This window comes from Silurus aristotelis, assembly GCF_946808225.1.
Source record: "Silurus aristotelis genome assembly, chromosome: 2".
Lineage (NCBI taxonomy): Eukaryota > Metazoa > Chordata > Actinopteri > Siluriformes > Siluridae > Silurus > Silurus aristotelis.
In genome coordinates, this window is record NC_139575.1 from 31,078,952 (window position 1) to 31,105,744 (window position 26,793).

Below are 26,793 nucleotides of genomic sequence, written 5' to 3' on the forward strand. Positions count from 1 at the left end.
TTTGCCACCTGTTTACTCATTAGGGACAAACTCACACTTATAAAGAACAATCTTATTGATTCTTTATCACCACATTATCTGTGTAAAGCTGCTTTGAGATGAAATATGTATATATGAAAGTGTTAAGCTTTTCTGAGCTACACAATATTAGGCAGGTGGTCATAACGTTATGCCTGGTCAGTATATATTCTCTCTCTCTCTCTCTCTCTCTCTCTCTCTCTCTCTCTCTCTCTCATATATATATATATATATATATATATATATATAGCCATTGGTTACGAGAGTTCCCTAAACGGAGGAGCATCCCGGGGTTAGGTACAGAAGTACAGCAGGGGAACAACATACAGCAGAGGAACACGTGTAATGATCTCTCTCTCTCTCTCTCTCTCTCTCTCTCTCTCTCTCTCTCTCTCATATATATATATATATATATATATATATATATATATATATATATGAGAGAGAGAGAGAGAGAGAGAGAGAGAGAGAGAGAGAGAGAGAGATCATTACACGTGTTCCTCTGCTGTATGTTGTTCCCCTGCTGTACTTCTGTACCTAACCCCGGGATGCTCCTCCGTTTAGGGAACTCTCGTAACCAATGGCTGCGCCGCCGTCATGGCTAAACTGGGCGTTTACTGGAGCTTACCGGAGTCTCTTTGGCGGTCATCTGGCTGCTCTCATGTGCTTGTTACAGAAGTTACACAAGAGCTGAGGTTGCTGTTGTTTTATTTCCCTGACTAAGCGGTGTGGTACTTAGCTACAAGTCTCGATCAAAGCCGAATACAAAAAAAAAGTAATTTCAAGCCGTTTATGGAGCCGATAGGTAAAGATGCGAGGACGAATCCGGCTGCTTCGGCGAATATATTTTCTAAGATACTTTTCTGGTAAGTACAGTAATACACCGCTAACACTTGACTCGTGTAACTCGCCTCTGCCTGGTGGAGGTCTAGTTAGCAGCCTAAATACTGTAGCTAGCCGGCGAACTAGCCGGATTAGTTTAGAGGCGATGGAAGTAGCAGGTTGTGCTTCTGGGTTTAGACAGATGGAGGGGAAGCGCTCCGGGCTTTTCGTTTCAGTTCACTGCTGGTGATATTGATTTAAATGAGAAACTCGGAGGTGTAATAACATCTATGTCCCAGCAAGACTTTATGAGAAAGAGCTTATTTTTATTTTGATATCTGAACTTTTGCGCTTTAAACACGCGCTAACCCACAGTTTCACTGCATTGTGAGTCAGAAGGACCCATGTGCAGTTTCCTATTTCTAGGTGATTTGACCTATGACTTGTCACATGCGGTGAGCTCCCAAAGTCGGGAATCGGAACTGTTAACTATTGTCCACATATTTTCTTTGGCCAGGAATATTAAGACCTAACCGAAACACACCCGTTTCCTTTCAGTCTTTGGTATCAAAGGAATCCCGGGTATACAGAAGCTTTTGAATAGAGCCAAGGTCTGAGTTAATTTCCTGTTCGGTTTGTGGCTCTTTAATTGCTCCCAGGTTTTGTTGAATGTGTTTTCTTACATTTACACTTGTTTGTCCAAGTCCAAGGTTAAAAATATTTGGCGCATAATGTACTTTCCTGTCTTTTGTCCTTTTGCTCAGTTGGTTAAATCCCCTGTTTCGCATCGGATACAGACGAAGACTCGAGGAAGATGACATGTACAAGTTGCTCCCTTCAGATGGCTCCAAGAGACTCGGGGAAGAACTTCAGGGGTATGTCAGAAACCTAACTCTGTGTACCATGCAAACATCAAGTACAGGTCATTCAAGATTCAACCCTTGACGAGTTGATCCATGTGTGACAGGCGTTTCTTGTTTACTGAACAGGCCACCGTTATGAGATTGTCTTTTCAGGTTAAGTATCAACTCGTATATTCATGCCGCATGCTCCTACATGTTTATCTGCAGCAGCAGTTCCTAAAGCCATGCAACTTGTGCTGTCAGCTTGCCAATGAAATATATCTTCTTATCCTTATGCTCATTTTCTCTTTTTCTATTCTCACATGATATTTTAGTGTTTACTTCTCAATGTATGTACGGTGGTGTGAAAGTGTTTTCGTATTTTTTGCATGTTTGTGACACTAATGTTTCAGATCATCAAACTAATTTATATATTAGTGAAAGATAACACAAGTGAACACAACATGCAGTTTTTAAATGAAGGTTTTTATTATTGAGGGAAAACAAAATTCAAAACTACATGACCCTGTGTGAAAAAGTGTTTGCGATAACCTGCGATGGGTCTGTTACAGCGCTGTGGAGGAGTTTTGTTCCACTCATCTATGCAGAATTGTTGTAATTCAGCCACATTGAAAGGTTTTCGAGCATGAACCGTCTTTTTAAGGTCATGCCACAGCATCTCAATAGGATTCAGGTCAGGACTTTGACTAGGCCACTCCAAAGTCTTTATTTAGTTTTTCTTCAGCCATTCAGAGATGGACTTGGTGATGTGTATTTGATCAGAACCCACGTTCGCTACAGCTTGTGGTCACGATCAGATGGCTGGACATTCTCCTTCAGGATTTTTTGGTAAACAGTGGAATTCATGGTTACATTTATCACAGCAAGTCTTCCAGGCCCTGGAGCAGCAAAACAGACCCAGACCATCACACTACCACCACCATATTTTACTGTTGGTATAATGTTCTTTTTCTTCACTTTGTCAGGCAGGTCCTATTTAAGAGATTTCTTGATTGTGAACAGGTGTGGCAGAAATCAGGCCTGGGTGTGGCTAGAGAAATTTAACTCGGGTGTAATAAACCACAGTTTTAACAGGGGGGCAAACACTTTTTCACACAGGGCCATGTAGTTTTGGATTTTGTTTTCCCTCAATAATAAAAACCTTAATTTAAATACTGCATGTTGTGTTCACGTGTTATATTTTACTAATATTTTAATTAGTTTGATGATCTGAAACATTAAAGTGTAAAAAACATGCAACAAAAAAAAAAGAAATCAGCAAACACTTTTCACACCACTGTATATATATTAGTGTATATAGTTGTTTATCTTAATGTCTTTTTTTTATAAACAAAGCAACCTCTCTATGTGGTACTGTATTTTACTACAAAAGTATGCCAAATTGTGTAACAAGGTAAGAAAAATAAGTACAAAATGTAATTCAGAAACATGTAAAACCACTTTTAGCAATAATAACCTGAAATATAAATTTCTGTAAGGAAATATACGTCTCTCACATTTTTACATACTCGTCAAAGATTCTTAATGGGTTTGAGGTCAAGACCTTTGTTATTTCTTGTTTAGCCACTCAAATCTTGATTTGCTGGTGTTTGTGGATTATTGTCCTGTTGCATGTCCCAAATGTAAGCCCCACTGAAGCTGCTGGACAAATAATTTAACATATGTCTATTAATAAAGTACGTGTCCCATGTCTGACAGTTGTTTTGATGTGATTGTAGTGATACGCTGTATTTGCTTCAAATTTGGTGCTGTTCATGATAAACAAATATCTCTACCTGGGTTGCATCTGCTCAAAGGATATTGTTCCAGAACATTTGTGGTTTGCTCAGATGCAGTTTTGCATACCTAAGTTGTGCTGCTATATTCCACTTTGTGAGATGCTTTTCCCTAATAACTCTTCCACATGTTTCTCATATATTGTAGATCTTGGGTGTTTCTTTATTGCTAACTCACTTAATACATGCAACTTGTCAATTTGTAAATTTAATATTGTTTGGAGATAATATGGCCCATTTAACCCTACCCTTTATGATGAGCAGCAGTAGCTGATCCATTTTCAAATCGGATGTGTTCATCGTTTTTGCTGTGATATAACAATAACAGAACGCACATACGCACACCAGATTTGAATATTCCAGATTTAATATCTCTAGTAAAACGTTTTGTTTGGTTATAGAAGTTGGTTGGAGTTATACAATTTTTATTAAGGCCCAGATAAATACCTGAAATTAAAGGAGGGTAGACTCACTTTTTCCCTTGATGTATGTAGGTGGTCACATAGGTGACTGTTTTTAATGCATAACCCTAATGTAAGTGGCAGAAAATAAAAACTTTTGGAAAGAATGATGAAAAGAAAAGGAAAAGTTCAAGATGTCTTAAGAAAATACAAATAAAAAAAGGAAATAAAAGATGTGTACAGTATATATTGTCTATTGAAATAATTATAAGACCTATCCAATGGATACAGTCTTGAATTGAAGTTACATTTTCATCCATTTTAAACAAAGAACAAACCTGAACTTTTTCTTTTTATGAACTGTAAGGAAAGCATTAATACGGCATCAGCAATTTTATAAATGATAAAGGGTGGATGTGTACTTTGCTCTTCTCAATATACACCTGACTCTTCAGTGTATCCTAGAAAGTGTTGTATGCAAATAATGGGAAAAATCATATTGCTAATAAAAAAGTCTCCTAAAAATAAAAGGATAAGATATATATTTATTCGACCCACAGTGGGAACACTCTGATTGTATAGTCGATTAGCAGCAGGGAGAAAAGACCTTCTGTATCTTAGGATGTTTCATACAGGGGGTGAGAGTCTTTCTTCAGCAATGATGATTAGCAACCATCCTCCTTTCTCCCACCTCCTGTGCAGTGTCCAGGGGAATCCCCAGGACTGATACAGGAATAATACAAAATACATATAATCTCTGTATGTAAATGTGCAAATACTCTAATAACTCTAACTCTAATTGTTGTAGTGTGTATAGCTTTTTTATTTCTTTACCAACAATGTTGGGAGGTCATATAAAAGAAGTTACTGTGTTTCAGAAAAGGAAGATTATTAGCCTACCTCATGCAAAGAAAACATCTAAAGGTATTGCTGAATTACCACTGGAGCTGGGATAAGAACTTTCCAACACATTAATAAAACTTTTTAGGATAATGATGAACTTGAGTATGGAAAAAAATGTGGACAGGAAAATCTTGAAACATTGCATTTCTTGTTGAAGTCATAATATAAAAATTTGACAGTAGAACTCTACACAGTCTACACAACTCTACACAAGTCTACACAGCCCTGTTAAAATGGCAGGTTGTTGTAATAGACGTAAATTAAATATATTATGACAGAATTTTCCCCACCATTATTATAAAATTGCAACCTAAATATTAAAATAAAAAAACAATATTCATTTTAGTGAAAACAAAAAAAATTACGTTCACCCTTTTGTTCACACCCTCTTAGAATCAAGAATGTAGTAGTGTTCAGAATCAACTAATAACATTAAACTTAGTTTGAATACCAAATCAGGTATTAGATCTTATTGTTAATAATATAATTTAGGAGAGGCTTACAAACATTGTCCAAAACATTCAATATACCATGGAACCTTGTAAAGACAGTAACCAAGAAGAGAAAATCTGCCACAATAGTTATCAATAAAATAGGAGGCCCCCTCAAAATGTATAAGAAGACCAGGAACAAACTGACCAGGGAGGCTGCTAAGAGGCCTACAGCAACTTTGAAAGATTTGCAGCAATTTCTGCCAAGTACTGGTTGGTCTCTACATCTGACAACAATCGTCTGAATTCTTTAGATGTCTAGGCTATGGACTTTTTTTTATTAAGCAAAAAATCATCCAAGCCTTGCTAAAATACAACATCTTTCAAAAACAGGGAATAATGTGCTATAGTCTGAACATTTTTGCCATAATTCCAAATGATATGTTTGGTGCTTTCTCTTTCCCATTCTTAGCTAGAACTGCTTTATTCATAGCTCCAAATAGCAGTCAATTTTGGCACAAAACCTTTCTGCTAAAACACTTTTACAATGAATAGGAATTTCACCTTTCAGACTGATGACGACTCAAGGCACATCTTCCAAAATCTGTCTACAACAAAACACAATCAAGGTTCAGATATAAATCCATTTGAAAATCTGTGGATTGACCTGAGTGCGATGTGCTTAAGAGAAGCCCAGCCAATCTGATAGAAATAGGATGCTTTTGCCAGGAAGAGTTGCAAAAATAAAAAGTCAAAAATGTGCCAAACCGAGTGACTCACCTCTTCCCTCATCTTTTTAACTTCATGGTGTGACTGATCATTTTTATTCCCCTGTAGTTACTGCAGGTCTGCACTCCCCTTATCAAAAACCGGTACCAGCAAACTCCTTCTCCATTCCTCAGGCATCCTCTCATCTTCCAAAATCTTTTAAACAATCTAGTTAAAATATATTTATGTATATTTACCCTCTAAAAATTTTTCTTATATTATATATAATTCTTATTCTTATATTTAGGTTGCGATTTTACAATAAAGGTGGAAAAGGATCAGACATGATTCACAAAAACCTGCCATTTTAACCCATTATATAAACCTTATGTTCAATAGTGAAAGTCACCGTATAATTGGGCTGCAACTAACGTTAATTTTGATAATTTTTTAATTCGGACGATTATTATTATTTTAATTATGTTTTTCGATTAATCAGATAAAAGATATATTTTTAATTGGATGTTTTGCTAATTATAACTATATTAAACCCCAATTCAGGGTTCAGCATATGTATGTATAAAAGTGTACTTAAAAATGCAAAAGCCACATATTGAGTTTTTAATGTTGACATTTCAAAGCTTATAGTAGCAGCTTGTTAGGGAGGGCATGGGGGATTTCTCCTTTGAACAAATTCATTCATGCAAACAGCATTTGAGTATGCATGGTGAAGCAATTTGTGTAAATCAAAATTTGTACTGTATTTTGCTGATCAGTTGACAACCATGCTTAAAAAAATCTATATAAAATATAGTAAACATTTTTGTACACATTTTGTTCATTTGTGAAGATATAAGCATTTAGAATATATAATTAAATACATTTTGTGCAATAATTAAATGTTATATGCATAGATTAAATATACAAACATATGGAAACGGAATAAGGCCACAGTAAATCACGTTTGAAAACAGATAAGTGTTGTAGTGTGTACTGTAAGTTAATGGCTGTGTTATCTAACCCTCACGCTAGACCGAAAGTTTAGCAGCCCAACTAATCGATATTGATTATAATTGATTTTATCAATTAGTTGTTGCTGCCTTACAGTATATACACACATGCAGTGCAATAGAACATGTGGTCTGATGAGTCCAAGTTGACCCTGTTCCAAAGCAACGGGTATGTCAGGGTAGGACAAGAAGCGCAGGAAGCATTGGCAAGGTAGAGTGTTTTGGAGGCAGTGTACAGAGATTGGAATCATTTTCATGAATAAATAAAATGTCCACCACAGAGTCCAGACTTGCAGCCCATAGAAACTATTTGTGGAGTAGTTTGCTGCTCCCATTCTCAATACAAAACTGGTTGGAAATTAACATAATTTGCTAAAACAATGTCAGAACAACTGTGTGCCGTGATGGCGATGCATCAAAATATTATATAACACTTTTTGGCCAGGCAATGTAATTCAGTCACTGCTGATCATATACAATAGCTAATGCTAAGGATATTCTGCCTACATAAACAATGTTATTTAATTGATCTGACATTTACCCTACAAAATCATGAATTATGCACATGCGTAAAGAGCTTCTGTTTCTTCAGAATGAAGGAAAAGTGTGATCTCTGTGGCCTTGATCATGGCATGCATGTTAGTATCAGAAGGGCTGGTTTCTGTGTTTCATTTCGACTGTTTAGTTTTTATTTTACAGCTTTCTGTCGATCTGGGCATGCACAGCACGGGATGCAAACTAGGGCACCACGTGGGCCAAAGAAACTAAGAAAAGGAAGTTAATAGTGGTCTGTTCTTATTCACAAGGTCAATATTCAGTGTCAGACACAGGCCTCAACTCTTAAGCAACTATGCTGTAAAGCACTAAATTAACTTAGCTTGTTAAAAGCATAATCTTTTTGATTTTACAGAGATTTTTTTTTACTATTTTACATTGTACTCTGGGCCTGTGACAGTCATGTTACCTTTACAATAAAGTTTTATTTTTTATAGTCAATATGTAACTCAATGGAAATGACTGTGACCGTGTTAGACGTGTTGGTACTAAATCAGCATGCCAGTTCACCAAAAGTGTCATTACAGTTTAGCAATACTGTGACTTATAAAGACATGCATAGTATTTTTGTATAATAGAAAAAATTCAGCCAGTGTTATGTAATATTACAACTTGCAAGAGCAATATTTTACCAAATAGAGTAAATTCCCAAAGCTTCCCAAATCCTATGGTTGAAAGTCAAGTTCCTAGTTGCATTTAGTGCTTTACAGCATAGTTGCTTAAGAGTTGAGGCCTGTGTCTGACACTGAATATTGACCTTGTGAATAAGAACAGACCACTATTAACTTCCTTTTCTTAGTTTCTGTTGCTCAAGACAAAACTAAACTGCTAGTTCACTTTCCATTTTTTAGGTTTTAGTCTTAGTCCTGTATCACTTGTAAGTGGGGGTGTGAAAAAGAAAAAGTTTTACTTTAAGGATTGTGTGGATATTCAGTTGAACCCACAAGGGTTTAAAATGATCGTTTCACCTTCACCTCCAGACTTTAACTTGCCTTTGGTTTAACTCAAATTTCTGCCTTGATGTGCTTATGATATTGGCATAGAACCAGGGGTGCTTTATAGAAGGAGTGATTTGCCTGCAGTAGCTGTTTAGGATGTTTTATTTCTGCTGAATCTCTTTTTTTTCTTTCATAAACAAGTAGACTTTCTATAATGTAATGTGACTGTGTCGTACTGTATACTGTATATGAAGATAAAGGGTAATAGGACAGTACTGTATGCAGTAAAAAAATTTCAGACTTTTTGTTTTTATTAAATGAGGAAAAGCAAATAAAAAAAAAATAGATGTTTTACAGTTACATTCACTAAAAAGGGAAGTTAAATTCACTGTCAAGTTCACAACCTAATGTAATGCACAAATCTTTAAAAGTTTTTTTTTTTTTTTTATTACATTGATTTTTGAAATACAGGCAAATACATAGGTCTAAAAGACATACTGTTTAAACATAAGGCATAAGAATAATATGATTTTTTTTTTCTCAGCTATTGGGACCATGAAGTGGAGACGGCAGCTAAAGATCTCAGAACTCCTAAACTTACCAAAGCCATTATCAAGTGTTATTGGAAGCCATATACCCTCTTGGGTATATTCACCTTTATTGAGGTACACAGAGATTTCTTTCAAAGCGTAAGGAAGCACAAGTTTTGGCCAAGGTTGACTTCAGTGTATGAGCCATTCATTTGCTCTAATACAGTTTTTCAACAAGCATTCGGGTCTGTAAATATTTGTGCATTGACAAATGTCATTATTGTTATTTTAGCTGCTTATTAGACATATTGAAGTGGAAATTCTATAATTAAAAGGAACTCAAATGGTGGAGGGGAGCTATATAAGGTTAATAAAGTCTGAAGCTTTAGTTTGAGGATGATTGCATCCAAATCAGTTAAACAGTGTTGAAATTACATTATATTTTATGTTTTCCATATTATTTTATTATACTATGTTATGCTATCATTTCAAATTTTTCGCAGTCAATGCCTACCTAAACTTTGCAATACTAATCTCATCATGTAATATAATATACTCATTTCTTTTGACACAAAGGCAGGCATCTAATACCCAATTGAAGATGACAAAATCTTTACTTTCAAAGTCAACAATGGCTTCAAAATATGATCAACATTTTGATCCAAGATCTATTCAATTTTGGAAGATTTGCAAGGAAATGTGGATTAAAATTAACAAATCAATTTTGGTTGGTAAATGTGCTGTTTTACAAGCAGATGGTGTTTTACCAGAGTTAATGCTTGCATACAATGGTTACTAGATAAGTTAATGCTTATACAATCATGCTTTAATTCTTTAGTATTAATTTCCTTAATACTAAATATTCACAGAGCAGGTGAGCGAATGCTGAAACACATAGTGCAAAGAGGTCGCTAACTTTCTGCAGAGTCAAAAGCTACAGACCTCCAAACTTCATGTGGCCTTCAGATCAGCTCAAGAACAGTGCATAGAAAGCTTCATGGAATGGGTTTCCATGGTGGAGCAGCTACATCCAAGCCTTACATCACGAAGCGCATCGCAAAGCATCGGATGCAGTGGTGTGAAGCACGCCACCATTGGACTTTAGAGCAGTGGACACGTGTTCTCTGGAGTGACGAATCACGCTTTACTGTCTGGCAATCCGATGGACGAGTTTGGGTTTAGCGGTGTCCTGGAGATTGACACTTGTCTGACTACATTGTGGTTGATTATGATGTTGGGGTTGTTTTTTAGGAGTTGGGTTCGGCCCCTTAGTTCCAGTGAAAGAACTCTTAATGCTTCAGCATACCAAGACATTTTGGACAATTTCATGGTTCCAACTTTGTGGGAACAGTTTGGGGACGGCCCGTTCCTGTTCCAACATGACATGACAAAGAAAGGTCCATTAAGACATGAATTGGTGAGTTTGGTGTGGAAGAATTTGACTGGCCTGCACAGAGTCCTGACCTCAAACCGATAGAACACCTTTGGGATGAATTAGAGCGGTGACTGCGATCCAGGCCTTCTCGTCCAACATCAGTGTCACAAATGCACTTCTGGAAGACTGGTTCCCATAAACACTCTCCTAAATCTTGTGGAAAGCCTTTCCAGAAGAGTTGAAGCTGTTATAGCTGCAAAGGGCCAACATCATATTAAATCCTATGGATGAAGAATCAGATCATGTTCATTTGCATATGAGGGCAGACAAACCAATACTTTTGGCAATATAGTGTATATATAATGTCTAGCCTAGCTATGTATGTATCTATCAATTAATCAACAAATGGAATTCTAAATCCGTAATAGCATGTTCAACAACCACAATATAGGTGTGATTGGTCAGGTGTCCAAAAACATTCGGCAGTGTATTGTATATCAAAAGAATCCTGCAATTTTAAAGGAGATTTCAGACTTTTTATCCAAGTGAAATTATCATGAAATATCACACCAAATAGCTACATAATCAACTATTTAATTGCTTAAAAGAGGTTTGGGGTGTGGCTGGCTGTCTATATGTGTATAGTGCTGTAGTTTCTGCACCGTTTACCTGATTTGGATGTGAATAAGAATTATTTATCTATAATTTCAACTCCAATGCACTGTGGTAGACAATATAAAAAGGTTATATGGACCAGTGGACAAATGTTTACAGACCCGAGTGTATGCTCTGTCATTTTAAGCCTCGACATTGACATTTTTTATTTGGTAAAGCGTTATCAGGTATTACAAATCATGAGTAATGGGTTCAAAAGTTATTGATGTATTTAGCTGTTCTGTCTCCTTCTTTTCAGGAATGTATTAAGTTGGTGCAACCAGTGTTTCTGGGCAAGCTTATTCGATACTTTGAGAGCTATGATCCCAGTAACATGGATGCACTGTATGAGGCCTATGGCTATGCTGCTGGGGTGTCTATCTCCACACTGGGCCTTGCTTTAATGCACCACCTTTATTTCTTCCATGTCCAAAGAGCTGGCATGAGATTTCGCATTGCCATGTGCCACATGATTTACAAGAAGGTCTGTTTTTGTACTGAGTTACACATTCACCACAAAAAGAAAATAAATAAAAATTCAGTCCTCTTTTTTTAATGATTAGTCCTCATATTTAAATGTATTATTTAAACATAATGTTAAAAATGTTTTCTCCCAGTCATTGTGCCTTAATAGTGTCGCTATGGGAAAGACCACCACAGGGCAGACTGTCAACCTGTTATCAAATGATGTCCAAAAATTTGAAGAGGTATGTGACTTTGCGAACTGGCATCTCTTAATTATTTTAATTTGCTATTTAATGCTAACATTCTTCCCCTTTCCACTCTTGAAGCACTCTTTCAATCTAAATTGGTCTAAATTGATCTAAACTGGGCTAACTGGTAATTATACAGTAGTTGGATTCCAATTTCTTGGAATATTGTTGTTTTAATTTGTCCTCATCTTTTTCTTCTTCTAAACTGATCATGCAGACAATCTGTCACTGTTACAGACTTGAAATTAGCATGAAAGACTACAATGAACTTTTTTAATCATCAAAAAATAATGAGCTTTGTGAACAGTCTGACTGCTGTGCTATTCAGGTCTACAGAGATGGAACATAACTTAAATGGCCAGAATGCCTACACAACTTTTTGTAAATTTCTACCACAGGCTTTATAAAGAGAATACTTGCATACTGTATGTAATATGCTATCTGCACTGGGGAGATCTTCAAGCACTTGTTTTTAGGTACCGGTAGTTAAATCAGCACATCGCATCATAGCACTGACTCTGTATATGCTAACTGACTGCAAACAAAGGCATGCAACATCATCAGAATCCATTCATCCAGGGCACAGAATGTTTGTCCCCTTACCATCTGGAAAGGCCAATGAGTCGTCGTCCCCCCCCCGTTCAAATCAGTAATTCCACAGGCCATTTATAGCTTCTAAGGAACATTTTACACTAAGCTATTATTACCATTAGAGACTGCAATATACAATCTCCAGTGGGTTTTATTCGATGTGCAATATTACATCTCAGTACACATTTCAGTAATCAAGGCATCATACATGTGTAATCTTATTGGTACAGTGTACAGTTTATGTATTTCTAGTTCTTCTATTTAAACTTCAGAATTTTAAAGTCCATTTTTATGTTTAAATGCTAATCCTAATTGTTGTCTGAGGAAAATTTTATTTAGTTTTGCTTACAGTTAAAAAAAAAAAAATACCTTGCTTACTTATTTACATTTTACATTTACTGTACATGTATGGCATTTGGCAGAAGCCCAGAAGCCTAATTTTAAAAAGCCACAATTATATTTATCTGAATATTTAATAATACTTTTCACTGAGGATTCAAGGCTTTAGGGTCTTGCTCGAGGTAGTTTGGTGGTGCTGGGATTAAAACTCTTTTTACAATTATAATTTGAACTCATACTAGTTCTGAGCATTTTTCACATTTAGTTCAGTTAATTTGAATCATTATTGCATTTTTTTAATAAAAAATTTCTCATCAATAATGTCATGTAGATATTTAAGAGAAAAACAAGATCAACAGGCAGACACTTCATTGGGGACTGAGCTCGTTGCAACGAATCGGAGATATAGAATTGATACAGATTTGGAAAGTCAGACAAACAAGATTGAGAATCTCAGATCTGAAGAGCCATTTCTATCTTCAATGGTCACTCACTCAGTTATTTTTTTGTTTTCCATTGTATGCAAACTACTCTGAAGACTGGTATGTGTGAAAAATAATATATAAAAAAAAAAATATGGGGAAGCAGCAGATTCTAAAATTCTATTAATAAAAAAAACAAAAAAAAGCCCATCTGGTAACAAAATCCATGCCACAGTTAAAGCTGCAGAAATTATACTATTTCTTCATTCTGATTTTTGATGTGCACATTACCATACAAACAAACGTGAGCAAAAAAATATCTAATCTCAAAAATATCAGAATTGTGCAATTAAGGCTGTGAGTCATGAATGGCTACATTTGAAAGCATGAGCAAGTGCTTTACTGTCAGCCGCTGATACTTTTTGTGGAAATTCCTTGTGCTGGTTCAACAGAACCAAAATAATCCATGACAATGTTGCTGTTTTTGGCGTTTTAATGTGTGCTTGGTGCAGTAATAATCTGGTTTGTCTTATGGGCTTGTGCTTGTTTTTTAAGGTTTTTCCTCATAACACCTTTGATTATTTCAGCTTTTAGAATATAGTGGTTTGTGTAAGTATTCTGTGTACCTGGAATCGATCAGATCTAATTTTGAAACTCTTGAGTCAGTGCAGCGTGAATAAGATAGGGTCACAACTTCTAGAAAGGACTCTGCATTCTACATTCATGGAGCACCCAGACAGGGTTACTGATTGGAATGTCAGGGGTTCAAGCACCGGTATCACCAAGCTGCCACTCTATGTCAGACTCTAGATGGGTCAAAAGTTTAAATATAATTTGTTTGAATCAGGTGGCATTACCTTTTTTTTCCCCCTTTGCTTCAATTTGAATACACCACTAAGTGTAGCTCTCCACAGGCTTTTCACAATATTTAATAACTTTGCTCAGATATTCAGTTCAGTTCACAGTCACTTTCACTTTGACATCTTTTATCCATAATCTTAGACTGACATGCAATTAATTTGTACATGTATATGAAATGCTTTAGAAGCATTTCACATAGGCCTGTGTGATAAAAATCTCAGTTTTACATGCTACCTTGGAAAGCTATTTTTTATTGCCTTTACCTTTAAGATCATATGAGCAAATGATTTAAATGTGTTCAAATAGATATTAAAAAAAAACCCTGAATAAATACAACGACCACAAACCTGCTTCTTCTGTGGTAATTCTGTTGATGTTCAGATGCGAGTTTTATTGCTTAGGATACACATGAAAAGTTATTACAGACGTCCCCATGACAAGCTAATAAAATCTGAATTTGGTTTAGATGCCTGTAAGATTGTGGCAATCACAATCATTTGGTGGGGGGTTAAAGCTAACAAACAAATTTACTCAGATGATAAAAATTTTTTTCCCTTATGCAGGTTGCCATATGTGTTTTTTTTTTTACCTGGTAGGAAGGAATATGTCAAACATAGAACCACCTTTAGCAACAATAAATGTGGCTCTCTCTTTATGAACTGAAGCAATATTTGAGGATGTTTGTTTATGCACAGCTATAACAAGGTTCCACTACTGAATCTGGGCTTTGACTTGACCATACCAACGTTGTCTTCAACCATTCAGAAGGTTGATTTGCTAGTATGGCTGGATTCAAGGTCCTGTTGCACGACTTAATTCTAGAACAGCTGAAGCTGCTGGACAGATGGTCTTACACTTATCTCAAGAATATTCTGGTGTAAAGTGGACTTCAATGTGGTTTGGAAGACTACAATTTCCATAGGTCTTGTGGATGCAAAACAAGCCCAAATCATCACCCTGAACCAACATGATTCACAGTGGATTTAAAGTTTTTGTACTGATTCAGTGCGTACAAATTTTGCCAGAAATGGTGCTATGCATGAAGACCAAACAACAACATTGGTCTCATTAGTCCAAAGGATATTGCTCAGGAAGTTTAGTAGGTTGTTTGGATGTATCTTTAAAAAAATCAAACTTGTCCTGCAATATTCTGTTTGTAGACACTTCTTCCTAATCATGCTTACATAAAACTTTTTCTTTCTTTAATTGTGCTGCCATACTTAATATGCCTCATGGCTGTCTACTATCTTGTCTACTAAGTCTAATTAATGTACACTTCTTTTTCAGGTGACAATTTTTTTGCACTTTCTATGGGTGGGGCCACTTCAAGCTGCAGCTGTTGTTGGACTTTTGTGGCAGGAGATTGGACCTTCATGCCTAGCGGGTATGGCAGTGCTCCTTTTTCTGCTGCCACTGCAGTCCATGTTTGGAAAACTTTTCTCTAAATTCAGGTTCGTAAACACAAGCACACTTTTCTACATAGTAAGTAAAGAGAAATGTTGATCTGAGATAGCAAGGCATAACCACCAAATAGAGATTAGATACAAGACTGTATCATTATGTATTTAATTGTGGTTTTATGGATGAATAAAAGTTTGACCAGTGAGCATGCGTGTTTTGGCTTACAAGTAGATTCAACCAACACATTGTTCTTTATATTACTTTGGTAAAGGTTTGAGTTGAATTAGTCCATTAAAAAAAAGCTGCAGCACATCACTGTATTTTATTGTGAATTTCAAACCCATATTCTGATTAATACTGCTGATGAGTGGTGTACATCAAGTGGTATGAATTTTTCCTGGCTTTCTGCACTTAAAAGGTGAGATGTTGTTAAACAAATGATGTTTCTCAACTGCTATTGTTTCACTTGGCTGCCCTATGGCCAAATCTTGTGCACTGACTCTTTTTATAACTTCAGAAAATTGTTTGCTTATCTCCTATAGACTGCACTGTAGTCTTCATATTGGTTTATACTCAACAACAAATGCAGTCAAAAAAAAAAATGACTGGTTCAAACAAAAGGTACCTGGTTGTAAGTTGTAACAACTACAGGTCAGGATGTAAATGTCAGGAAATGGAATCTCCAGCAAGCCTACCTATGAAAGCATTACTAAATGAGAGATCCAGAAAGCAAGAGGGAATTGAGCGTGCTATGGTACATTGTGCTTTATTGTCGACAAACCTGAGTGAACCCATGATGTATAATACTGGCGTGACAGCATGCAAAGATCCCAGTTTACCAAAACACACTTCTCCCAGAAAACCTCTAGGTCTGCTCTTTTACCGAAGGAAAGAAAAACATTTAAAAAAGCAAATATATTTTTTCACCTAGACATAAACAGTGTTATCTGTGGTTGAGTCCTGAAAACAAATGTAAGGCTGTTCAATAACTGTGGGTCTTTGTCAGAGAAGCTGTACACTTTGTTGTAACCCTCACTTTTCAAGGTACCAATAACCAACAAATTCTGATTCAGTAAGGCATAACTGATCATAAATTACTAAAAAGTGGCTGAGGTATTGCTGCACAAGTCCATTCAGTGCTTTAGTAGGAATTCTGGCTGCTGTTTTCTAGATTAACTGGAGCTTGTTTATGCACTTGTTGGAACATTCAGACTTTATGGCATTATGTTAATCTTGAGGTAACAAATGCATGAACTAGTTTTTCTGCATTGCGTTATTGCAGGGCCTTATGCTGATAAATATTCTAAATTCTTATGCCATAAATTAGTATAACTAATTGCAGTTATAGACAGACAGGCATTGTGATGTGGGTATGTGGATGAGAATTTTTTTGTCAAGCTTTTCCAGCACATCCAGTTTCTGCTGGTTTTTGCTAAACTGGTCAACAAGCGGGCTGTATTACGTACAGGTTCGTGTTGAGTGACATCGCGAAATTCAGAATAGTGTCCGCGTCAAGGTGAGCTATTCTCTTTAACCTATCGAATATTGAATAATTATGGTAGGGAAATTAGTGGCATCAATCCAACTAAGGGCTTCATGTGTCAAGGCGAGACTTCAGAGTAAAAATCGACAATTCCAGAGTGGTCGCTTACATTAATCGGCAGGGAGGCATACGCTCCCTTCAGTTGCATCAGTTGATGCAAGTCGACACAAGAAGGTCAGAGCCCATGTAATTGTGCAAAGCAGGAACATGTGCAATCCGTGTGTGGTCTTTATCTCCCATTGTGAAATACCAAGCGAAGTTAGAAAAGGAACGATGGGTTACTTAACGTAGTCCCTAGTTTAGCTTTGATAACAGAGTGAGGTATTTCACCAACATCTTTACCCTCCTTGCACAGGGACGAGAAGAAATCTCGCTACAGTGAGGTTGGAAGGGGTCAACCTAAGTAATAAAGGTAAGGCGGAGCCTGGTCACTGGTCAAACTATGTGTGAAGACAGACATGGTGTCATTGGAGCTTCCGTTGTTGGTCACAGCCAAAGTGATTCCTATTGTGAAACACCTCACTCTGTTATCAAAGAACACGAAATTACATGTTGTAACCCATCGTTCTTCTGTTAGAGCCTGAGTTGTCACATTTAGACTCATCTGACCACAGAACTTTCTTTCAGTATTTTACTGTCCAGTCCTTGTGTGTTTGGTTTTGTTTTGTTTTGGTCTTTTACCTAGTTTGTTGCGTATTAAAAATAAATAAAATGCATGCATGTTTATCTGCTAAAATATAACAAGCAATGCATTTAGGCATGCTTTTTTTATTAATATACTACTATAGTAACTGTAGTATTGTAGTGTAGTTATTTGTAATTATTATTTTAAATGTTTTAGCGATAGAATAAAATGTTTTTTCCAAAATATAATTCTTTCCACATTGTAAGGTGCAGAAAGTTTGTGTGGTGAAATTTCACAGGTGGATGATCGTAGGGGGTGTGCCAAGGATAAGGTGCTAAAATGGCCAGAAATTGCCCTGGTTATAGGGTCATTATGTTCCTTATCTTAACTTGTTTCCGAGATGAAAGAAGGCCATTCTCTTATCATCTATATGAGCTTCGGATGAAAAGACTGAAGCTAAGCACACCAAGGTCTTTTATTGCTGCACATGATGAAACAGAACACCCTTCCAGAGTTGCTTTGTAATCACAAAGCTTACTTCTAGCTGCATTGATCAGCATAACAGTGAAAGTGAATACCTTTGTTTTAGAGTTAGCATATAAAGTTGGCATATAAAGGAATTGCAGTGGGCCTACAATAGAACGTTGCAGAACACCAAACATTTACTGTAGTATGCAAAGAGAAATAGTTATTTACATCAACAAATTGATAGTTAGCAGCTAATAAGACCTGATCCAGAAGATAACAGGTTCCTTACTCTAATATTTTTTTGTCTGTCAAGGAGAAAAAGCAGCACTAATTTCAAGCAACACAAGACAGGAGACAATAATATAATCATATAAGGCCAGCAGTATGTAATTTACCACACTGTCTCTGTGCTAGTATAAATCCTAAATGAATCTATGTTATTACTAAGTAGGTATGAGCATAACTACTGTGCTGCAACCTTTTCTAGGACCTTGCATAGAAATGGGAGGTGTGGAAAAAGTTGGACAGCTGACAAGGATTGAGGTCAGATTTTTTTCATTAAGAGTTTTATGACTGCTAGTTTCAAAAATATAGGTAGACAGCTGGTGCTAAAAGTAGAGTTGAAGGGTTTAATTGCTTCTTGTATTATCTGAAACATGGGTATGGTAGGTAAGGGATTTGGCACACAAGTTGATCATTTTGTTTGGAGGTTTGTTCACTCTCTTTCACATGATGACATTCACTACAGAGCCAGAATACAGTATACCAATATATTTGTCAGGATTACCGGCTTTATTTAAAATATTCATTAGTTTCTACACTGAGAAGCTCTGTTTTTGAATAACACTGTCCGCCAGTATTGTGGTTGTTGTAATGAGCTGTTTCCTAGATCTAAAAGTCTGACCTCTGCTCAAAATCCATTTACTGATCTAAACAATCAAGAAGTCTGGTACATGAATTAGATCTTTTAATAGGTTTTCAATAGGATTTTATGACTAAAATGTATACATGTGTACAGAATTGTTAATACGTATTTTTTATATTCATATTTGAGGCATCATGCTAGTTTGTTCAGCAGAGGTGGATGGACAGGGAACATTTGCCAACATTTATTGCTGAAAGCGTGTACAATCTTAAATTAAATAGTAACAATTTGTCTTCATATTTAGAGTCTCATTTTAAATGTTTTTAAATTTTTAACAAACCCCGTTTGTAATTTCAATGTCATCACTTGGGTTTGATTTGTTCGCACTTTGTTGACGTGCATTCACAGTACTGTAATTCTTTAATGAAATACCTTTACTTGATATGGTAAACAGAATCAGTTAACACTAAAATTAGTTTTAGAACTGGGGTTGCTAGATGGTAGATGTAAAAAGTCCTATGTATGGCCAGTTCAAATATTCTGACCAGCTTTATGATTGATTATAGCTCTGTTTTCTGCCCTTGGTTGGAACATCTGTGCAAATAGCTACTTTGGTAATTTTTTGAAGTCTTCAGCTTCCATATGTGAGATCAGCTCTGTCTGGCCTGTTGCTGAATGAAAATACACTGAATGTGTATGTGTGCATATGTGAATACATCTAGGGGAAATGGTCTTTTCAGATTTTGTCATATTGCCAGATGTTGCGAAATGCATTGGACATCACAGATGGACAGTGACAAGAAGGTTTTGTGAGGCAAAGGTGTGGATTATTCCGCATGGCCAAGTCAGTCACCTTACCTGAATACAGTCAAGGATTTCTTTCACTTGCTGCTTCTTTGCACTGGATATCACCTAGTGATATCTATTGGTTTCAGATTTATGTCAGGAAACACTGCTTGTATTGCGTGTTACAGTGTAATTTATGATTGTTTATTTATTTTTCCTATTTGTCTATATTTTCTCTCATATTACAGCTAAACATCTGCACTTTTTCACATTATGTAATTTCAACTTTAATGTACAGTGTTTGACAGTTACTACATACAACAATTACAAAGGCTTAGCAAATGTCCAAATATTTATTAAGACAACAATATATCTTTAGGAAAGAACTACAAACTTCTTTGTTGTTTTTGCTCTGTGTTTTTATAATGGTTAAAATGGATGAAGCTTTTTCAATTATCAATCTTTTAGCAAAACTGTGTGTAATGCTAAACCAAGCTACTAAATCTTAGCTGGATTTGTGAAAGTTTTTGTTTCCCTTACTCGAATGTGTTTATTGAATTCCAATCACCCATAAATTACATTTACTTTTATTCAAAACGTATTCAAAAAATGCACCACTTGGGGATGCAGTTTCCATTCCTCTTACAGGGAGTGTCAATGAATTCATTACACTGGTTAACCAGCTTGCAGACTTAGGATACCAACTAATTTATAATAAGTATTACTAAGTATAATTAGTTATTTTAGAGGTAATAAAATGTAATTTGAAATTGAATAAATAAACTCTAAATGTAATTGCATTTTTACAAAACTCCAGAAAAAGCTAAGTTTTCAGAGTAAAATGCTGAGCAAGCAGCCGGTGGCAGTTATATAACTCCTTTATTTTAGTAAAAAATAATAATAATAAAGGATTTGGAGGTGAATGTGGGCACTATCGATCCAAGCACCTTAGCAACTTTTTCCCCTTAGACAATTCTTGCAAGCAAATGCACCCTCCTCAATCCAGTGTTGAGGGAAAAAAAGACAATAAAGATGGTTTAATATTTGACATTTGTGAGACATTCTGCACAATTCCCGGACTTTGACACACAGCACATTAGAGGGTCTAAAACATACTATCAGTCATATTCTCTGCCATGTCCTGGGCATAATAAAGTGTTGCATAATGTTCAAAGATGTCTCATGATAGTGGACCTGAATTACACACAGACTATTAGAGTCTCCTCTCCTACAGTGGTCCTAGTCTTTTTCTTTTCTCTCTCGCTTTTTCTTTTGGCATTTATTCCTTTAAACTTGCCCTATTAGGCTTTTATTTCTCCAATTAAGGTCAATATGAATCAACTGAGATGTAAAGAAGTGAAACTTTTCAAACTTAAATCCTGATTTGAATAAATATTTAATAGTTATATAACTTAATTTGCAGTTGGACAACAGGAAATCACAGGAATTGTCATTACTGGCTAAAGTTTCAGGCTCTAAATTGAAACCGGTATCATACTTCTTCCCCCACTTGTCTATGTCTCTTTTTCTTCCAGGAGTAAAACAGCAGTCCTTACTGACAGCAGAATACGCACAATGAATGAGGTAGTGTCTGGGATACGAATTATTAAGATGTATGCATGGGAAAAGCCGTTTGCAGCATTGATCAACGACCTCAGAAAGTAAGTATCTAAGTAAGAAAGTATCTCATGTCAAACGCAGTCTGTCTACATGAAGGATTTCAAAGTCAAATTCTCCCTTTGTCACATATAGCAAGAATTGTGGGGTGTTCGGGACCAATTGCTAAAAAAGTTAATAATAGCTATAATAGCAACATATGGGATTATGTAGACACAGACCGGTCATGGTCCCCATGCTGACCCCTGTCCACTTCCAAAAGCACCTACAGTAGGCATGCTGCCATTTTTTTTAATGGCAGTGGAATCTTTCAGCTGGTTAATGCTGGTATAAGTACATATGCGATGTGGTCCATGCCTTTAATGCAAATTTACAAGCGGTAGAATACTTTTATTAAATAGTTTTTTAATTTTTAATTAAACTTTTATTAAATAGTTTTTAAATAGCAAAATTTTTGAGTGTTTATATTCTTTTCTCTCTGTGTCTCACTATACTGTCATATCCAAAGGCATGCTATTAGAAGCCAGCAATATCTCTCCATCCTGTACAAGATTCTTGGCTAGTAATATTTTGAGAATCCTCAACCAGGATCTGCCTTATGAACCTTTACACGCTTCTGGCACGCTGTGAAGTGGCTGCATTATGATCTCTGAGCCTGAAGGCTTTAGTTCTCAGTGTTTATTGGGAAAGAAAAACATTTTCTTTTTCAAGTCTGGATTTGAGATGTTGGCTCTGAGAATAGAGAACACACAATGAGTACACTTCAAGCCAATTTTACTTGTAATATAATGAGTCTAAAAGTAGCTGACGTGTGTCTGTGTGTGCTTCATTGAGCTTATAATGCTCTCTCCTTCTTACAGGAAAGAAATTTCTAAAATCATGAGCAGCTCCTATCTGCGTGGCATGAACATGGCCTCCTTCTTCTCTGCAAGCAAGATAATTGAATTTGCGACATTCACTGTGTACGTCTTGGTGGGAAACAAAATCACAGCCAGCCGCGTGTTTATGGCTGTGTCGCTGTACAGTGCAGTCCGCCTCACCGTCACGCTCTTTTTCCCTGCTGCGGTAGAGAAAGTGTCTGAGGCCAGCATCAGCATCCGTAGGATCAAGGTACAGTTCCTGATTCATTTAGGTAATGCAATATAAATACGTTAGTAGTTAGACATAAAATTTTAATCTCTTCTACAGATATTTATTATATTCCATATGCTGAAATGAACCTCTGAATACAAATGCTTCTGAATTTGTATAATTCACAATACGAATAGAAATTCGTAAAAGTGTTGGTTTATCCATAAAAATTCAGAATACTAATCCTCCGAATCTTGCGGGCTAAAATTCGAAGAGACGATGGTTCTTCCGTACCTCCTCACATGCTCTCCCACGCCTCTCAACCCTCATTTAGCATTTTCAATTCATAGGGAGAGCACAACAATAATTCTCCCTTCTTCTCCTCTCAATTTCATCACCATCATCCAGCATTCACTCTTCTCAAATGTAAAGAACCCAGTAAAGATAATGTTTTTCTCTTTTAGATGTTAAGGCACCATTATGAAATGCTAAATTCTAAATCATTTTAGTGCATATTTGTTGTATTTTTATATTAATATTTGGGGTCATTCGGAACGAATTATCCCACTTTACATTATTCCTTAGGTGACATCAGTATACGAATATTTCAGAGTGCGAATTGTGTTCCAGAATGAATTAAATTCGTATTCTGAGGTACCACTGTACTAATATAGCGACAAGTAAATATCTGATTCAACCCATGATAAATTGGGCAGGCTGAACTAATCAGCATTTGGCCTAGTGTGAATGCTTCTTGGTAAGTGATATTTAATCACAAATCATTTGTCACTGAAATTATTTGATATTTTGGTAATATTTTTATATATTTTGCTGAATATGTTTTTCTTTTTACCTGTTTAAAGTTGTAACCTCGTGCTTATTTATAGTTGTTGAGCTCTTGCTCAATGCATATTTGGCATTATAATGCAAATGGTTTAATATTACTGGGTTAATAATAGATCGGTTCTCAACAGCAAACACGCTGCTGGTACAGGTTGTTCCTGTTATAATGAACCGGTCCTCAATTCTAATTAATTTATTTCCTTTATAGAAAAGAAAGTTAGGTTTAAATTAGATTACACATGCATGATTTTTTTTTTTTTTTTTTTACAAAAAGTTCAGTTCTAGCAATAGTTCATTACACTGGACCTGTTAAGTTTCATCAATACTGTAACTTTTGATCTAAATATTTTTATACCAAACTTTTGATATAAATAGTGTCATATAATGAAGATTAATAGGAAGAAGGAAATTTGTGTGCATATAGCACAGATTTAGCATTTTTGAAGGAAAAACACTGAAAGTCAAACAGTATGGGATGCGTAAACCCGTGTCCTTTGCTCACTATTGCGAATAATCTATAAACTATTAAGTAAAGTCAGACCTAAGATAAGGAATTGTATGGATTCAGTGATTGAGAGAGCTACGCAGCATCACCTGTTTTATAATTCTAATCTGACAGGTTGATAAAGATATAAGACGCTATTTCTATTTTATGTAAAGACCCTAACAAACTTGGACACCTTGCTGCACTAGTCCCCGGCAACACAACTGGTTTATTAAATAAGGGCTGGTATCAAGTTACATTCTGGTCAAGGAGGGCAACAGAACACCTGCAAACCAGTCTTTTTTTGCAGGATGAAAAACGTAAAATGTTTTAATAATATATTCAACTACGAAGCGCCAAGAAACCCACACATGCAATTCTAAATGAAACACTGGAAAGGATCGAGGTAATCTAGAGAAATGCTATGTCTGATAAGCCTAATAATACTGTGTTCAGTCACCTCCCTGAAGAAATACATGATTAAAATTATGTCCACTGCACAAGCGCTCAGCTGCAGCCCCGAAGGATGACTGTCGGGGGCAACATTTTATTAACCACTGTTACATGTAGGAGCAAATCGCCTGGTTTAAATTCTACTTAGAATGTTCAAGGATTGTGAAACCTTTATCATACACTAGCCATAGTTTATTTATTTCTTTTTACTTTGTATTTTTTCGCCTTAAAATCTTATGGCCTAGCTATATCTCTTTAAAATAACAAATCATTGCAGGCCCAATGAGCAGCAAGCTAGCCTGTTAGCTGACTAGTTGTGAGTCTGTACCTTGTATGACAACATACTGTACATCTCTTTCAACTATGGTTTCTTTAGGAACTATTTTTCTAACTATATTTCCATCTATAATCTATTTGCCATAATGTTCCGGAAATGTTAGTCAGTAAATATACATTTTTGTTCATAAAACGGCCTTGTATATTTGTAATGTACTCTCTTACTTGTACTGAACATAATCATGGCTTTGGTTGCCTACAGCCTGATATTCAGTGCGGCAGCATGATGTGGTATTGACTCATTTTATTCATTATTAGTTCAAGATATACATTATTGTTCTTATACATCAAAGTTGTATAGATATAAATAAAAGTACACTTTATAAAAGTAATATGACAAATCTTTATCATCTGCAAGGTTCCCTAGTGGATAGAATGCGGCGCGCTCTCACTGCTGCGGCCCGGGTTCGATCCCCGGTCAGGGAACCAACCCCAGCCATTAGGGTTGCACAAGCCAGTGCACTCTTAGTGCCGGTCCCAAGCCCGGATAAATGGGGAGGGTTGCGTTAGGAAGGGCATCCAGCATAAAAAACATGTGCCAAATCAAACATGCGGATGATCCACTGTGGCGACCCCTAATGGGAGAGGCCGAAAGAAATTATTTTTTATCATCTGCAAATTGTTTGCAGTTCTATTAGGCGACTGATTTACACTGAACACACCCTTAATGTATACAGGTGTAATAGCCAGTTAACAGTTCAATGGATTTTGTGTAAGTGCTTATACACTTGTACACTTAAAGTGGGTGGCAATAATAATACTACTTGCTTGCTTGCTCACCCTGTTGGTAATCTGGGTTTTAGAAGTTCCTTTTGCTGGATGAGTTGGCTAAACCCGACGCTGCCGTTTCTCAAGAGGAAAAGATTGAGGCGTCTGTGGAGATAAAGGATCTCATATGCTACTGGGAGAAGGTGAATCACATTCTATTGTATATCCACACACACCTCTTACCAGGCCAGTGACTAATGCTTCACCGCTTACACACAGAGTCTGGATGTTCCAACACTGCAAAACATATCCTTCAGAGTGAAGATGGGTCAGCTCATTACTGTTATTGGCTCTGTTGGCTCTGGAAAGGTCTGTGACTATATATTTTTTTATTTGCTTTCTACTCAGAAGAAAAGCCTTTCCTCCCTTTTTTAAAAAACATTTTCTTTGTGTTTTTCTCTGTTAGTCTTCCCTGCTCAGCACCATTCTGGGCGAGCTGCCACATGACAAAGGGATAGTGAAAGTCACTGGGAATTTGACCTATGCGTCCCAGCAGCCCTGGGTGTATCCAGGTACTATCCGCAGCAACATCCTGTTTGGAAAGGAGCTCCAGCCACAAAGATATGAGAAAGTTTTAAAGGCATGTGCTCTTAAGAAGGTATGGTCGCACTCTGACACTTTACTCTAATTCTAATACTGTGAGTTCGTAGAACACACGTAAAGAATTCTATTCCATTCACATCGGAAAGGAAAAATATACATAGAACTAGAGTGGATTAAAGTTGCTGTAACTTAGTTGCTGGTGTAAAATATAAAACTACAATGTAAAATATAATGTACTAACATGAAGCATATAGTGTTGTATGGGTTCATATTTCTGTATCCGTGGTAGGATATGGAGATACTCCCTGAGGGAGATCTGACTGTGATTGGGGACCGAGGTGCTACACTCAGTGGAGGTCAGAAGGCTCGAGTTAACCTGGCCAGGTATGATTAATAGTTTTTACACTGTTAAGTAATCTGTATACACAGTGAAGACAATGGGCCTGAAAAAAAATATCATCCTGTCCATTGTGTGTGTGTGTGTGTGTGTGTGTGTGTGTGTGTGTGTGTGTGTGTGTGTGTGTGTGTGTGTGTGTGTGTGTGTGTGTGTGTGTGTGTGTGTTGTTTGATGTTTTCCTCTTTTTGATGACTAATTGTCCATAGTGATATCAAACCTTTAATATACACTTGCAGTAGTTAAGTAATAAAGAAGGTATACTGGATATAAAAGGGCAGCAGTTCTTCAGTTTTCTGATGTATAAACTGTAATGTGAATTGTAGAGGTCCCCACAGATTTCCAAGTGAAAACCGAACCCTCGCTTTTAATCCGACCGGTTCTGTTTCATTTTAGCCAGAACCAAAAATCTCACACTCACAATAACTTTTTACATGGTCAGTAATTAAAAAAAAGTAAACAACCATAGTTTAATTAAGTCACAATGTCCCAAAATTTTTCAACATTTCCAACTATCACACTGTACCATCAGAGGCTGGGACAAAGAGCTACTGATCAGCAGTTAGTCATTAACAGTGATGATCTGTCAGTGTTTGCAAGCGCAGCACATTACACACTGATGAGTAAACCTGCTCTCGTATATCAGTATTATATCAGTAGCTCGTGAAATCAGCAGCTGTGATGTGA

General features: G+C 36.4%; 1 protein-coding gene across 2 annotated transcripts in view; it reads left to right on the forward strand.

The window, feature by feature from the left end:
- The first annotated feature begins 556 nt into the window (after positions 1-556).
- abcc4 (ATP binding cassette subfamily C member 4 (PEL blood group)) overlaps positions 557-26,793 on the forward strand; it is a 48,002-nt gene continuing 21,765 nt past the window's right edge. The window contains exons 1-12 of one of the 2 annotated variants that reach the window (XM_083531440.1): positions 557-884; positions 1,605-1,715; positions 8,969-9,089; positions 11,243-11,467; positions 11,601-11,690; positions 15,197-15,360; positions 21,133-21,258; positions 22,075-22,324; positions 25,205-25,312; positions 25,389-25,478; positions 25,576-25,767; positions 26,002-26,096. In XM_083531440.1, coding sequence (XP_083387566.1) covers positions 811-884; positions 1,605-1,715; positions 8,969-9,089; positions 11,243-11,467; positions 11,601-11,690; positions 15,197-15,360; positions 21,133-21,258; positions 22,075-22,324; positions 25,205-25,312; positions 25,389-25,478; positions 25,576-25,767; positions 26,002-26,096 — 1,646 coding nt within the window. In that variant the 5' untranslated portion in view covers positions 557-810. The remainder of the gene's footprint in view (positions 885-1,604; positions 1,716-8,968; positions 9,090-11,242; positions 11,468-11,600; positions 11,691-15,196; positions 15,361-21,132; positions 21,259-22,074; positions 22,325-25,204; positions 25,313-25,388; positions 25,479-25,575; positions 25,768-26,001; positions 26,097-26,793) is intronic. The other variant, XM_083531441.1, reaches the window with a different exon arrangement.